This window comes from Zootoca vivipara, chromosome 4 (genome assembly GCF_963506605.1).
Source record: "Zootoca vivipara chromosome 4, rZooViv1.1, whole genome shotgun sequence".
Taxonomy (NCBI): domain Eukaryota; kingdom Metazoa; phylum Chordata; class Lepidosauria; order Squamata; family Lacertidae; genus Zootoca; species Zootoca vivipara.
This window is the reverse complement of record NC_083279.1, coordinates 62,194,942-62,211,246: the sequence shown is the minus strand read 5'-3', so window position 1 is coordinate 62,211,246 and position 16,305 is coordinate 62,194,942. Positions and strand designations below refer to the sequence as shown.

Below are 16,305 nucleotides of genomic sequence, written 5' to 3'. Positions count from 1 at the left end.
CCCAGGTTCTTTGTTGTCACAGTGCAAAAAAAAAAAAAAATCCAATTTCAGTATTAATTCAGCCATCAAAACAGGTTTTTCTTTTTTAATCCAAAAGATCATTTAGAGATGAGTTTTTGAACATACCAGATTAATTCCCTTCACTGAAGATAAATTTAGGGTTTTGTCTCATTTTTTAACATTCTTCCTCCTCTTTCGTACCCAACACAATAATGCCACATAGTTTGATTTCCTGAGTTAATTCTTCCATTGGTCCCTCTTCCTTACGCAGCACCTGCAAATTTGTTTTAGTGTCATGCTGTTTTTTCTTCTTCCCCATCATCTATAAGCTCAGTGAGGAAGGTAATGAGGAATACTATGCAGTACCAGTTCCAATATCTACAATATATACAATACACACACGCCATACTCAGGAGACACAACCAGTAATTAATATAGCATTCTGCAGCATATGAAATTTTCTCTCACCGCCTCCCAGTGAGTACAGGCCTGTATAGCAGTGGTCCAGGGTTGCGGAGGATCAAAAACCTGTTACTATTTCTGCAGCATGTATAAGATTATTGTATAATTATTTTATATTGCATACTGTATACTCTTAGGTTGTATAGGAGCATGGCTGTGACTATTTATTTCAGCCCTGTGAAATAGATTGGGCCCAAGGTCAGGACCAAAATACCTTAAGGACTACTTCTCTACATATGAACCTACCCAGATTCTGTGATTATCTAAGGCTCTTCTTTGTGTGCCTCCTCCATGAAAGGTTCAGAGCACGGCAACTCAGGAACAGGCCTTTTCAGAGGTGGCTCCGTTTGTGAAATGCTCTCCCTAGGGAGGTTCGACTGGCGCCTTCGTTATACACCTCTAGGTGCCAGGCAAAAACATTTCTCTTCAACCAGGCCTTTTAACAGCTTATACCCCTTTAAAATGTGTTTATAGGAGCTTATACCCCTTTTAAATGTGTTTATAGGAGGATGTGGGGTGGGGGGCAGTTATTGGTTTGTGGGTTTTTTCTTGTTTTTATTACGTATTTTGTATTTTTATATTGTGAACCACCCCGAGATCTACAGATGAAGGATGGTGCACTTTTAAAAAAAAGTTAAATAAAAAGATCACCCAGTGAGCTTCATATCTGAGTGGGGATTTGAACCCAAGTCTCCCCAGCACTAGTTCAGCACTCTTAACCACTATACCACACTATCATGAAGGGACCCTGCACTTCTGAATTTGCCAGTACACTACTGCTGAACAGACACTGTTGATTTATGCAAAGTAAACTATGAGATCATTTGCCAGAAATTCAGACCAAAAATCAAGGCAGGAGAGACCATATTTGACATGTGAAGGATGGGACGCACAACTTGGCTGTGCACTTCTCAGGCTATTTCCACGTGGATGTGGAATGGCTTAACTACCATCTTTCGCAGGGCTGCCATTTGCTCCATAGCACTGCAAGGTTTCTCGTTCCTCTCCAGATTTTGCAGCAACATGGACATAGTCCTTGAATAAAAGTGGCAAGGTGGCTTTTCACAAACAAGAGCGAAGGAAGAAGCTGTGCTGGTCTTTTTCCTCTCTAGCTAATACGGTAGCAGCTTTGGGGAAGTAGTTCAGATCAGGAAAAAAGTATGGTAAAACCTGCGTCTTTAGAATCACTTCGCCAATCTTCAAAGGGGCTACGTCAGGCTGTTAATTAGTAATAATAAGGAAAGCATGGGAGTGAGAGTTTCTGACCATAGATCTCCCACATACTGTATAGCTTTGCCTCATCAGTCAACTCCATAAAGCTGGGTTGGTCAGCATTTCTCAGCCTAGCCTAGGGAAGTTTTTAATGTTTGAAGTTTTACAGTGCTACCTCGTGTTACAAATACCTCCAGTTACAAACACTTCGGGTTACAGACTCTGCTAACCCGGAAGTAGTACCTCGGGTTAAGAACTTTACCTCAGGATGAGAACAGAAATTGTGCGGCGGCGGCAGCGGGAGGCCCCATTAGCTAAAGTGGTTGTTATTTAGTCGTGTCCGACTCTTCGTGACCCCATGGACCATAGCACGCCAGGCACTCCTGTCTTCCACTGCCTCCCGCAGTTTGGTCAGACTCATGTTGGTAGCTTCAAGAACACTGTCCAACCATCTCGTCCTCTGTCGTTCCCTTCTCCTTGTGCCCTCCTTCTTTCCCAGCACCAGGGTCTTTTCCAGGGAGTCTTCTCTTCTCATGAGGTGGCCAAAGTATTGGAGCCTCAGCTTTACGACCTGTCCTTCCAGTGAGCACTCAGGGCTGATTTCCTTATGGATAGGTTTGATCTTCTTGCAGTCCATGGGACTCTCAAGAGTCTTCTCCAGCACCATAATTCAAAAGCATCAATTCTTCGGCGATCAGCCTTCTTTATGGTCCAGCTCTCACTTCCATACATCGCTACTGGGAAAACCATAGCTTTAACTATACGGACCTTTGTCGGCAAGGTGATGTCTCTGCTTTTTAAGATGCTGTCTGGGTTTGTCATTGCTTTTCTCCCAAGAAGCAGGCGTCTTTTAATTTCATGACTGCTGTCACCATCTGCAGTGAGCATGGAATCCAGGAGAGTAAAGTGGTACCTAAGGCTAAGAACGGTTTCAGGTTAAGAACGGACTTCCAGAACGAATTAAGTTCGTAACCAGAGGTGCCACTGTATTCTGTTTTTAGGGTTCTGTTGGGAGCCACCCAGAGTGGCTGGGGAAACCCAGCCAGATGGGCGGGGTATAAATAATAAAATTATTTATTTATTATTTATTTATTAGGGTTGTGTAATCAGTCATTTTAATGATTATTTTGAATTGCTTTAAAAAGTTTTTCATATTGCTGTGTACCACCTAGATGTTTTGCAAGAAGGCAATACCGTATATAAAGACTCGGAGTTTGCAAAGAACTATTGTCCAAACGCTATGCAGATCACACTATTAAATGTTGCATCCATGATGATTCATGAAATGATTCACTCACCAGTAAAAAACTACAGCCCACTCAATAGGATTAATCTGGTGTTAAATGGCGAGTCAGTTAAACATGGAACATCAGTTCCCTTTTCACAAGGATTTCACCACAAAGCAATACTAGAATTCAGTGGAACTTTGGCTTCCCACATATCTGAACACTTCTGAAAAAAATCTACTTTCCATGATATCAAAGAAAATTCCAGATTTGACAAAATAGTTTAATACAGTAAGTAACAATAACACTTTCTTTCCTCTAAGATTTGGCAGAGCTTCCATTGAACAAAACACTTCTGCTCTTTGGATTTCACAGTGCCCACAAGTCTTGGTCCTGAACTGGAAATGGAACAGTTTTTAAAAAATATATTTTTACAGTTCTGTTTTCAGGTTTCTGGATGAAATCTCATTGTAGTGACTCTTTCGTTTAACTTTGTAAGTTAGGGCTTTGGAGTATTCGATCAGAAGTCTCTCCCAGTAACAAGAGATATCCTCCATTCGCAAGTGGTCCATGATGAACTGGCGACCTCTAGAGGCAAGAAAGACAAGCAAAGAGGATGACTACAGTTAGTGGCGTTCATACCTCAAGAACTAAGGATGAAAACTGGCTTAATGATCAGTGCATCTCTTCAAGGAACGGGAGTTCTGTGAGGGAAGGGCTAGGGATCGCTAACAGAAAATTATCTGCCCCATTAAGCTACAGCTCTCAGGTTTCCTTCGGCATGAAGTTATGATAGTTAATTTGATTTGAAAGAGAACAGCAATAATTTTTGTAGGAAGAAACTACAGTACAGAAACCTTGCAAATGCAAGGGTTATAAGACATGGTAAGGATCAACACACATTGTGTGGGATAAGCTTTCATGGGCAACTTTTGTACATATTTGGCAGGTACATTCAATCCCCAGATCTTAACCTCAGCACATCTCTGTGTGTTTAAGGTGCCACAGGATTTTCATCTTGATTTTGTTGAAGATCCCGGTGGTGGGAGACCTTTGACCCACAGGACTAACTATGCCCACCAGGTCTCAGAGACTGGCCTGCCAGGGCCTTGTGGGCAAACCATGCTCATCTTTCCCAGGCTCAACATCAGGCACAAGGATATTCAACTCATGTCTTGAATCTTCCACCCACGGCTAAAAGGGAGACGAAATGGGAATGTATTCTTCCTTAACATCAAAAAGTCAATGCTTTTTTAAAAAATTCAAGAACTACTAAAAAACCACTGATCCGCATAGTAACTTTCCCTTTCAGAAGTGGTCCTCTTTTCCAAAGCAACAAACAGTGTTCCCCTCATAATAATGCCCGACCTTATGCTGAACATTCCTTAGCTTCTCCTTACAATTATTTGAAGGTTAGGCATATTCCCCACCCCTCGTTGCACAAGAGCACATACCCAATCAGGGTTTTGTTGGGGCGGGTTGACCTGTAAACATAAGTCAGAGTCACACTGAGACCATTGAATTTAAGTTAGTCATGTCCACTGATTTCAACAGGTCAACTCAAAGTATGACTTAGGAGGATACATATCGGAACACGACACCACACTAATATCACCACTGAAGGAAGGAATTTGGGATGGAATTTCACGGACTGTTTAAAAGGGTTCTGAATATCATTGCCCTTGAGCCTTTGCAAGTTTTATTTTCAAAAGCTATTATGACCTCTGCCAGTCATCACAACAGCTGGTGCTCTGCAGTGGGAATAAATGCCTCATGGAAGCTACACAAGTTACATATAAGGAAAACTTACCTCTTTGAAATTTCTTGGGCTACCTCGTCATTTTCTCTCACAAACTGCAGCAGCTCCCTGAAACAAAGTGGGCAAAGTTGTATATCCTCCAAGTGAATGTATCAGCAAGGATGTTCAACAAACAGCTGGCCTGGAAACTCCCATGGTACATTGATGTTTCTATCTCAATACACAAGGAGCGGCTATTATGCCACTGCAGCTTCAGTTTCAACTTCTCACCTGACATCAGAGAGATCTGATTTGACTGGGATGTAGTGAACCCAAGGTTTCAGCTGAGGGTAGAAGAACTCCAGCCAGTCTTCCCCAACGTGAAACACCAGCGAGTCACACAAAAAGAGATGCTTGAAGCGGAAACTGGCAGCCACACCTCGAAAGTTGAAGAGGTATCTGTATAATAAAAACAGACACCATCTTACAATATTCCCACTCCTCCAGCAACTAGTGCACTTACTTAATCATTGAACAAAACTGGGTTATGCAGCTTTAGGTGAATTTTATTCTTCCAGAGATTCAAACTTGTTTGAATAATTTACAACAATTAAATAAATGCTTGCATGCTCTTTAAAGATCTGATCATTGTTCAAGCAGGACTAGATCAAAGGTAGCCAACAAGGTGCCTGCCAGACATAGTTGGACTACAACTCCCATCACCTCCAGCCAGTGTGGCCAATGGGGGTCAGGGTTGATGGGAATTGTAGTCCAATGTCTGGAGGGCAGCAAGTTGGCTATCTCCGAAGATCTATTACAGGCATCCCCAAACTGTGGCCCTCCAGATGTTTTGGCCTACAACTCTCATGATCCCTAGCTAATAGGACCAGTTGTCAGGGGTGATGGGAATTGTAATCCAAAACATCTGGAGGGCCGAAGTTTGGGGATGCCTGATCTATTAGGTCTCCGTCATATAGTTCTATGAGAAGGGCATGGCTTTTCTTCCTCAACTTGTTTATGTACTACATTAATTGCTTTACAGAAGGGTCATATGGGAAGAACATACGCCATTTGACTCTTGCCACAGAGTATCAAAAGACAAATACGGCAAATCTAAACTTCCATAACCACAGTTGCTCCATCTATGGCAGTGCTTCCCAAATTTGGGTTTCCAAGTGTTTTTTTAGACTACAGTTCCCATCATCCCTGGCCACTGGACTTGCTAGATGGAGATGGTGGGAATTGTAGTCCAAAAACAAGCTGGAGACCCAAGTTTGGGAAATAATGATTTATTGTGTTGGCTTGCATTTTTGGTTTCAATCCTGGCCCTTATAGTGAGTTCCTATAAATAAATAGTCTACAAGAGTACATTTATCTAAAAAATACTTTAGATAAAAACACAACAGTGCCTTAAAAAGTCAGGGAGATGGCAGGATGCAGCATCAAAACACAAATGCAGAAGTTACTCCGCTTAAAAAAACCTCCATGCCTGAATCCATAATTTCTATTCCAGGCACCATTCTGCTCTTCCCAAAAGACCTCGGGGAAGTCATTTAACACACTAGTATTGCAGGATCATCATCTACATGTGGCACTGAAATATCTCACAGAGATACTCGAGGGACCGGAGATGAGAGTGCCTTCGGTTTGCTTTACCAGAAGAGCTGCTGATATTCCATAGAGTATAATCATATCAGCTACTTATTATCCTTAGTAGCACCCAGGGGATATAGGGGTTCTTTGGGATTCCTTGAATGCCTTCCTTAAATTACAGTAACTAGCACAACTATGTGACAGAAAGTTTTCATAAGGGTGGAGCAGACAAGCAATTCTCCAAGGCACAAACAGAATGCCTATATTCCTGCCTGTGAAACAGTTCAGGGTAAGGCAAAAGGTGCCAATAGCAGCAGCATGAGGATAGGAGCAAATGCCCTGTCTTGCAGCTAATGGTTAATTGAACATCTTTATGGTCTAAATACTTTTCCAGTATCTATTTTAACATTAAACAAGATAGATAGATGAAAACAGCCCCCCAAAATTCTAGACGGACAGTTCAATCCTGCGCATGTCTACTCAGAAGTAAATTCTATTACGTTCAATGGACTTTCCTGACGTATTTATGTATAGAATTGCAGCCTGACTCAGTTACTTACTTGTATTTACAGTGGTCTGTTAGTGCAATTTCCTTAGCTGGTGGTTTCCCAAGAGTGTCCTTTAAGAACAATATATACATATATATTTATTTTAAATTGTTGTTGTATATCTACCTACTGACTACAACCAAAGTGAAACACCATAAGCGCAAGCACAGTTTCTCTGTTAGATTTATTTTCAGAAGGGACAAAGTTAGAGTCCCTGTTCCTAGGGAAATCTAAATAAACCTGGAACCTATCACAGTAAATTTAATAGTCCAAATATTTCTAAGGATGCGGTCCTGTACACGTTTACTTACTTGTTGAACTCAATTGGGTTTACTTCTAAGTAAACATGCACAGGCTCAAGGTACATATTAAATTTTTGTTTTATGATTGCAAAAAGCAGTGGTTTCTCCTAATCCATTTTCTTGACGTGTATATCTGAACCTTCATACGGTACTTGTTTTAGCGCCAGTCCAAGGTCCTCTTGTCACATGTTCCTTACAAAGAGGTTGGAGCTGCATAATGTTTCCTCACAATGCGGAGCAGTGGGTAGGTCAGTTACAAGCTCACTGGATCTTTAAGGTTCACAGCAAACCGTCACCTTCATTTAAGTGACACTTCCCTTACAGTCCTGGTTATTTCCTCTTCTGCACCATGAAATGCAATGCAGATATTTAAGTAGAGAAGTTCCAAATTACATCCTATACAACAAGCCACTCAGACGCAACATAACTAGAGGATGGCAGCATGGGCTTTTAACAGAGAGGCACAAAAGGCAAGCCACAAAATAAAACCAGAGCACGAGAATGATTAGTTATGTCGTAAGGTAGATGCCAAACCAAGAATCTCAAAGAAAATCAAATCAGCCAACAAGCTATGGGACACTCAACCAAAAGAGAATCAGAATTTGCCTGACACATTCCTATTGGGTAGGGTTGCCATATTTTAAAAAGTGAAAATCCGGACACAAAAGTTTTGCTGGATGCCACCCAGAGTGGCTGGGTAAACCCAGCCAGATGGGCGGGGTATATATAATAAAATAATAAAATTGTAGTTGTTGTTGTTGAGCTTTACCCAGATGCTGCTTCTGACTGTAGTATTCTGGCTATTTCCAGAATTTCAGACGTTTGGCAACCCTGCTATTGGGGCACAACCAATAAATTAAGGCAATGCTTAAGATTAGTCACCCCTTAAGATTTCACACTTCCTCCTCAGCCACCCATTCACTTCCCAAGGCCCACCCCTCACCAGCCTTCCTCTGCACCCTCCTTGAGTTCTTTTCCCTGCCTGGAATGTCCTTGAACTTTCAAAATGCCTCCCCTTCCCCCCCAACACCCTGCTTGACTGGATTGATGGACGATAGGGAAGACATTGCAAGTGTGTGCAGGAGGAAGTCACATTTTTTCCTCTGCCTACTTTTTCCTCTGGCCCTAATATGTGGCCCCTGGATAGTTGCCCAGAAGGGAATGTGGCCCTCAGTCTGGAAAATATTCTGCACCCGTGTCTTACGACAATGTATCCTCCCTCGCACACTCTCCCAGAAAAAGTGTGCCACCAGCATGACATGAATCCAGGGCCCTGGCTGCATGATGCTCCAATGTCTTACTGCCATAAATGTAGTTCCCAGCACCTAATTTAAACATGACACTACTTGCAAACGATCCCCTACAGTTAAGTTTTTCCTTTCCTTTTCACATATCCAATGGCACTTTTACACTGGGCTCCCAGGAGAACTAACATGTAGTCATCAGGAGATGTTTTCCCCCCATCCTTTCAATTCATACTTCTTGTTGAAGTGAGGTTCTTATCCTGTGCTAGTGATGGCAAGTATGGAACCACGGAGGGGTCATTATTCCAGGATATCAGTGTGTGATCTTATGAATGTTTCCTGAAGAACAGGGGCTTAGTGCTGAAGCCAGACTCTGAAACAATAGAACACCCCTTTTCTAAGAGAAAGGAAAGTGCTGCCTTCAAGAGTAATTACTTTTTCGGATTTCCAGGCTTGGTTCTTCGTGTACTCTGCATCAACAAGTTCTGGATTTTCTCGAGAAAGAAGAATGAGGGGATCCCGCTCTGAACTTGTCCTACCAGTGAAACGACACATAAATCTGTTAAACAATGTTCTCCGTGGAAGACAAATTTATCTAATTTACTGAATATGTCACGGGAACAATGGTAGGAAGCTGAGCTCCATCAATAATTAGATGAATGCATAACACATCATTGCAGATATAAGTGGGTGTGAGGAATGTTTACCCCTCCATATGTTGCTGGACTACAACTCCCATCATCCAGACCACTGACCATGCTCATTGGGGCTGATGGGAACTCTAGTCCAACATCTGGAAAGCTACAGTTTCTCCACCCTTGAGATACAGAAGATCTAGAACAGGGGTCAGCAAACTTTTTCAGCAGGGGGCCAGTCCACTGTCCCTCAGACCTTGTGGGGGGCCGGACTATATATATTTTTTGGGGGTGGGGAATGAACAAATTCCTATGCCCCACAAATAACCCAGAGATGCATTTTAAATAAAAGGACATATTCTACTCATGTAAAAACACGCTGATTCCCGGAACATCTGTGGGCCAGATTTAGAAGGATATTGGGCCGGATCCGGCCCCTGGGCCTTAGTTTGCCTACCGTACCCATGATCTAGAATGTATTTTTGCTTCTTCACTGCATCCAAAACCCACACAAAAACCCACAAGCCATCCTGTCATCAAAAAAATATGAACATTCTGTTTGATTATAATAAAGCAGAGAAGGAACACGAACAGGAAGTGCAGGAAGCTAACATTTCCTCCCCCTCAGCAAAGCCTAAGCTGCTCTTTATCTTGTTTTGAATATCTGGTATGTACTTAAATAAAATATTCAGAACAGTGGCTGCACACAAATAGCTACCCGAATGCAGGAAAGACAATCAACCATTGAGAATGTTAGTACATAGTACACCTGTTTTACTAGGTAACAATCGCCCTGTTCTGAACTGAAAATATCAACCCCTGTTGAGAATGTGTCAGAGCCCTGTTTATATCATTTGTAAACATCAAATCTTCCTGGGCAACACAGTACATAGCCCTAGTCTTGTTAATGCCTTGGTTTTATCACTATACAAATCATCGGTAGTATATCAGTGTTTGGAAGTGGGAACTGAGCTAACCCACCTGGACCCTCGGAAATAGGCTTTTGAAATTTTCTTCTTCCAAGGCCATTTTTCTGCAGAGCTAAGGAGAGTTTGATCAGTACATGATGTTAAAAAATATGGACATATAACACCTTAGTAAGAGAAGCAAAGAAATCCATCCTATTTCTCAGAACCCCTTCATTGGTTTTAGGTTAAGTAACCTCAACTAAACAAACTCTGCTCCATGCTATTAGTTCCATCACCCCTTATTCTAGCAAGGCATTTTACAATTTGATTAATGTGCCACTTCTTTCACATCTAAAATTGATGACACTGCAGAGAAACTGGTCAGTTTGTGTCATATTTAGGAATCAATGTATTTATTTCAATCACTGCAGGATGTTCTAGAAAGCAACGATGGCAGCCTTTATGCCATTAAAGGCTGTGAAAAGAGGGGATGTTAGCAAGTTCGAGTTGTTATACAGAGAAGCTAAAGTTCCCCTTAATACACACTCACAAAAATACCAAAACTCTTGCATCTTACTGTTGAATGTTTGCAAAGTCATCACTGCCCCATATGTTAACTCCTGTTCAGATTTCCACCAATTTGGCTTGTTTAAAGCCCCCCAAATTAGCAGTGCAATCCCATACATGTGTACTTATGGATTTGATGGAGCTTACTCGCAAGTAAGTGGGTATAGGGCCGCAGCCTCAGCTAGCTTAGATGTGCCTCACAACTTACAAAGCTTGTGGATCACTGCCAGTTCTGATGTCATTCATACTTCCATCTTACAAAGTACGATTGATTTCTTAGGAAACATACTTCAGACTGAGGAGTGAAGCTCCACAAAACAAGCTTCATCCTTCTCTCCAGAAACATACCTTTTGAGACTCTCTCTCATTAGATCCCAACGTCCTAAGCCTGTGGGATAAATTGGCCAAACAGCTGGTCCGCCTTCCCAAAATGTCCAAGCAGGGTACATAATATCATAGTATTCCAACGTCTTTCAGAAAATGGAGAGACAGAAACACATTAGTTCCTGCAAAATATCTCCGTAACGCAAGGGATTCAAATAAGCGTCTTAGCTGTCCCCACCAAGTCTGACCAAGGAGTTGTCCACTCTCTCTCTCACCTTACTGAAGGAGAAGATGGGTATCTTTGGTTTCACCCACTTGGGCACTTGGGGGTAGTCTCGCACATTGATCACCATCTCCATATCCGGGAGGTTGTTAATGATCTCAAGGATGAAGTGTTCAACCCCACTGCACCTGTGGATATCAATACGTGCAAGGGGTGGTCTTGAGAATTATTCATATCAAGTGAGACCTGTAAGAAAATTAAGTCCCAGCCATGCCTTCATCGATCATCCTCCATTTCATTTCCCCTCCTACTCAAGATTTCAGATTTCTCCTGCAAAAAAAAAGTGTGCTATGGCCACTAACTAATATGTACTAATGTATTTTGTGGAGCTGGCTTAAAGCACCAGGCCTGTTGGCACACAAACTCTGTTACAAAGATGTCTGAAAACGTGACATGAAGGCTGTCAACATCAACCCTGCAGTGTGGGAATCCCTTGCAGACAACTGTAGTGCCTGAAGACAGACAGTCAGGTCGTATATTCACAGCAGTGACCAGAGGAGAAATGACCGCTGGGAGAAGAACAGAGAGAAGAAACATCATGGAGCATCTGCAGCAGGATAACTGGATGCTTTCATCTGCCCCAGCTGCAATGAAACATGTCTCTCCCATATTGGTCTCTACAGCCACAGCAGGCGCTGTAACTCTCCAACGGTTTGACTTTAACCCTGATAGCCCACTCTTTCCATTGTGTCATGAAACATACAGATGCCAAAATTTGCACTTATGCAAATTTTTATTCAGTTTTTATTGAAGTAAATGTCCATACTGATTTATTGTAATGGAACCTCAAAGCAGTTTTCCCCAAGTCTGCCAATGTCGCCTCCTTGTGCATGGGTAGTGCCGTTTTGGCTACCTAAGGGTGAACTCTTGAAATTTTTATAGACAATGTCAATGGAATTACTTGTCCATATGTTAGGACTCTGTGTTGTTAGGACTGATACCTTAAACTCAGTTACATTGTGAAAATAAGCTCAAAAAGATTCAGAGAACTACCCGCATGCGATGGGAGGGATACCAGTGTTAAGTGTTTGAGTTAAGAGGCAATAAGTCCTGAGCTTGAGCCTCACCCACAAACTTGTCAGGTGGCCCCAAGCAAGAAACTCCCCACTTCTTCTCCCTCTGCCTCACATTTGCACTTATAGGGCTTCATACAATTCAACAGAGGAAAAATTATACTAACTGGATATGGAAGGATGCTGTAAGGATTATTGAGAATAAGGATCATTAGAGTAGACCCACTAAAATTAATGTGACTAAGCTTGTCCCCTTAATTTCAATGGGCCTACTCTGTGTAAAACTTTGTTGACTCCCACCCATTATTTTTGTATTACTCCTTCCCCCAAGAACTACAGGTTTTCCTCCCCCACCTGCACTTTTATCCTCTCTGTAAGGTAGGTTATGTCTTCTAGTTCAGTTTTGTTGTTGTGTGAGGATTTGAACATAGGTCTCACCAAACCTAGTCAAGCACCCAAACCACTACACTGCACTGAAGGTAAAGTGCCCATGTCTTGAAGAACAAGACTTGAATGAAGGCACACCACACAAGCAGTAGAGATGGTGAAGGAAAGAGCTGGTTGAATGCAAGGCAACTGATAAAAGGCTAATGGGGTTCTCCACATAGACTTGAAGGGAAGCAGCCAAATGGAGATCAAAGAAAGGCTTTTATACCCATAGGAACAGCATGACCGCACAAAAAGCCCAGGGACTGAAATGAAACAAGAAAGCAATAGGGACACATTGCAATGCTGGTGTTGTTTGCTCTTTACTATGACTATAAACCAAGCTGGGCACAGACACAAGCTCCTTCTGACACCCAAACAACTGTTTTTAGACAACTCAGCAAGTTATCCCTTTCCATTATCCTTGCTCCCAAGAGGCATTTATTGCCGATTTCTTTCAGCTTCTAACCCGCCTCACCTCCTCGCACAACTAAAGTGCCATGTCAATATTGATTTCTCACAAAAGCAAATGCAATTTCTACATTTCAGGCAAAGCAATGCCTCATCAGTTTCTTCCTCTTACATTGGAATTTAGCCCTTTCAAATGTTTTCTGCTCAGTGACCCATAGGTTAAGGAGGCTAGGGAGATTTTCCTGTTTCTCTCTCTCTCTCTGATACATTCTGTATTGGTCTCACCTTGCAGGGAACATGCAATCATGTTCACGGTACAACTTCTTCTCAATGATCTGGTAGTGCGTCCCAAGCCTTCGACTGATTGCTTCTGACAGCAGCTCCTCGGAGATCCCCTCTCGGAAGGGAGCCAAGTCCTGTTCCCTAACTCTAAGGGGAGAAAGATTCCATCCATCATTAAACACATTAAGGAAAATTAGTATAACAGCTAAGTCATTCTAGGAAGGGATTTTAGCATGGAATGGTTCAATACAATCACTTTAGTAAAATATTGAACTTGCTGCCTTGTACAGAGAGAGGGAGGGAGCTGAAACAGGGAGCTACTTTAAACTATTAACACCATTGGTTCCACCTAGTAACAATATTACTATATTTCCAACAAAGACACTATATTGCCTCTCTACTCTTGGTCAATAGATACACACAAATTATAAAACCTATGCTTTAATGACCCTGTGTCAGTCACCATAGGAATATTAATTCAATTCTGTGTTGGGGGTGTGTGGGTTCTGTGTTATAGTTGTTGTTATTTATTAAATTGCTATACCATCCTTCATCCGATTGATTGTGGATTGACATTTTAAGGTGCTATATTTCAAGCTGATATTCTGTCGTGTTTAGTGTTTTATCACTGCGAGACTCTGTCATCTGTAACAAGCGATTCACAAACAGGTGGTTTTGGTTACAATGTTAAATATTACTACAGTATTTCAAGACAGCACAAGTTCCAACTAGACATGCCATGCAGTTAGTAACTGTGTGAACGACTTGCATGCGCAAAAATGGGTAAAAACCAGTGGCAGGTGCTAATCCAGACTGGGAACTCAGATGGATTAACCCAGGCATCAGTTCTCAATCTCGAGCAGGGCACCACCCATGCTATTTACTCTTTAAAAGAAACATTCACAAGTATAAACTGTGTAAATGGTGTCAGGTCTCATTTGGCACACATCATCTACTTCCCAATAACGAGGTTGTTGCAAATGATCCCCAATAAAATGAGGTGCTTATAATTCAGCAGACCTCCTTGGGTAACACCTTCAACCCAGAGTTGGCGAGTTCTATCACGCTGTAAATATTAATTGGGTTGTGAGAGATGCTGGCTCCTCACCTTTGATGACAGCTGCAGTTTGCCTGCATACATGGTTTGTAGTTTTCCACAGCTCTGTCTATCTGAACCAGGAATTTGCTCCATTTTGTATCTGAAACATACATAATGAGAATTAAATTTTTGACACAATCATCAAGAGGTCCCCCTGCCCACCCACACGGGATCAAGGCAGGCTAGCCAAGGCTTTGTCCTGTGTGTCGAGAATTAATCTGGATCCAGCCTCCTGTTCAGTGACTTAACCACAGCAGCTTCAAGGAACATGCTGTGAGCCCCTTGTGGGTGGACCTGGCCAAATTCCCCCACCATTTATTTGCCCTCCAGAACTTCTCAACACTCCCCTGAATGTATAATGGTATTTCCCTGCAGAATCCCTTCTCAAAGAGTTGCATTTCTCAGTAATGAGTACTGGTCAACCTTCTTGTATCATTAATTTATACTGCCCTGAACTCTTTGGAGGAAGGGAAGGATTTTATTGTATATTTATTTAATTCTCTTTCCTTCCTGCCTTTCTTCTGTCGTGGAACTGAAGGTGGTGCATGTTGCTCCCAGGAGGCCACCCATCCAGGCACTAACCAGGCCTAGATCTGTTTAGCTTCAGCTTGGTGGTAACCTCATGGACCTTCAGACCAGCAACGATGTGGATGGTTGAGGGTCTCGGTTTTGTAGCTTTCTGGCATCACATTTCCACATGAGACTGGTGTAGTAGCAGGCTTGTTTCTGAGACCTAATCTAGTGATGAAAAGGTAGCCTGCCTTACAAGAAAGCTGCTTTAAACCCAGAAACCCAGCTTGAGCAACATAAAAAAGTTACAATCCTTGAATATCAGTCAGGTGCTGCTTTCTTGTCTTTTCAGTGCCTACCAGGGACCTTCCTCCGTCAACGAGCCTTTTAGGTTGAGATTTTGCCCAATCTGCGCTGGCACTGGAATTGTTTTTCGGATGTTTTTATTGATTTAGCTCTTGTTGTTTACTGCCTTGGGCTCTTTTGGAAGGAAGAGCAGGATATAAATTCAATATATAAGTAAGTCCTAAAACACACTGACTTACCCAAGCAAGCCCACTGAACACGGTGTGGGGACTTACTTCTGAATTAGCATGCATAGAATTGCACCACAGGAAATTAAAGAAAACAGGCATTGAAATTGTTTTGCCTATTCGAGTTAGTGCACTACACAAAGTGAAGTTTTCTTTGAAGAAAACAGTGCACCCCAAGAGTGTCTAAAATTGGGATATTCATTTCATTTTGCCTGCAAGTCCACTTTGCCATTACTCTGGCAGAAGGGGGCAACACAATACCCCATGTTTTTTTAAGGGTATGAGTTTCATCAGGGCCTTCCTTCCTTCTTTCTTTCTTTCTTTCTTTCCTTCTCTCTCTCTCTCTGTCTCTCTCTCTCTCACACACACACACACAAGCAGTTAATATTTTAAGTAAATCAATTGGATAAATCAATTCCTGTTTGCTGAACAGTACTGTACTGCCCCCACCAGCAGCCGCAGAAGCACTGCTTGAGCAGTTAAGCAGGGAAGTTCTCGGAGGCTTCAGAATTTCAGCGGGACAAAGAGAAGGGAGCCACTTAGGAAGTACTGTAACAGTTTTGCCTTTGGGCACGCATCGCTCCATGTGGCCAGAACCGGGACCGGAGGCGGCGATCCAAGATTGCAAGACCTTCCCCTACGCCGGTGTTTATATCACACACACACAGCGCAGCCTACTGTTAACAAAGCTGTAACAACGAGAAGCAAGGAGAAGAAAGCGACGCTCCGAGGCTGCGCACATACCAACGGGAGCGCGACCCCTCTGCAAACCACGGTCCCGGCGGCATTTACTCAAGACTCACCAGCCGAGCTCTTCCCCCAGCACAGAACAAACAGAAACAGGGTTGCAACTTGTAGTAGCCGCGGATGCACCATCGTGCCAGCTCCAGCCACAGCGCTTGCGCAGCACCATCAAAAGCTCCGGCGCTCCATTAGGAAGGTTTCATTGAGCAACGGAAAGGACGAAACCTCTGGTCCCACCGCGCCTC

At 42.6% G+C, this 16,305-nt stretch overlaps 1 protein-coding gene across 1 annotated transcript; it reads right to left on the bottom strand.

Moving 5' to 3' along the window:
- Nucleotides 1-3,169: 3,169 nt before the first annotated feature.
- POGLUT1 (protein O-glucosyltransferase 1) lies at nucleotides 3,170-16,305 on the bottom strand. Its single transcript, XM_035116321.2, has 11 exons — nucleotides 16,120-16,305; nucleotides 14,283-14,373; nucleotides 13,178-13,321; nucleotides 11,035-11,170; nucleotides 10,784-10,905; nucleotides 9,942-10,001; nucleotides 8,761-8,860; nucleotides 6,792-6,850; nucleotides 4,930-5,097; nucleotides 4,711-4,767; nucleotides 3,170-3,488 (listed from the first exon to the last, which is right to left on the bottom strand). Exons 1-11 carry the CDS (start codon nucleotides 16,190-16,192, stop codon nucleotides 3,332-3,334), a joined length of 1,167 nt encoding a protein of 388 aa, XP_034972212.2. The 5' UTR covers nucleotides 16,193-16,305; the 3' UTR covers nucleotides 3,170-3,331.

What these genes read in the sequence shown, in the direction of transcription:
- POGLUT1 (XM_035116321.2), bottom strand. Translation starts at nt 16,192, where the DNA reads ATGGTGCATCCGCGGCTACTACAAGTTGCAACCCTGTTTCTGTTTGTT. An exon ending in ATGAGAGAGAGTCTCAAAAG is followed by an intron (nt 10,002 to 10,783) that starts GTATGTTTCTGG and finishes AACTCTCCTTAG; the next exon opens with CTCTGCAGAAAAATGGCCTT. An exon ending in ACAGACCACTGTAAATACAA is followed by an intron (nt 5,098 to 6,791) that starts GTAAGTAACTGA and finishes TTTATTATACAG; the next exon opens with ATACCTCTTCAACTTTCGAG.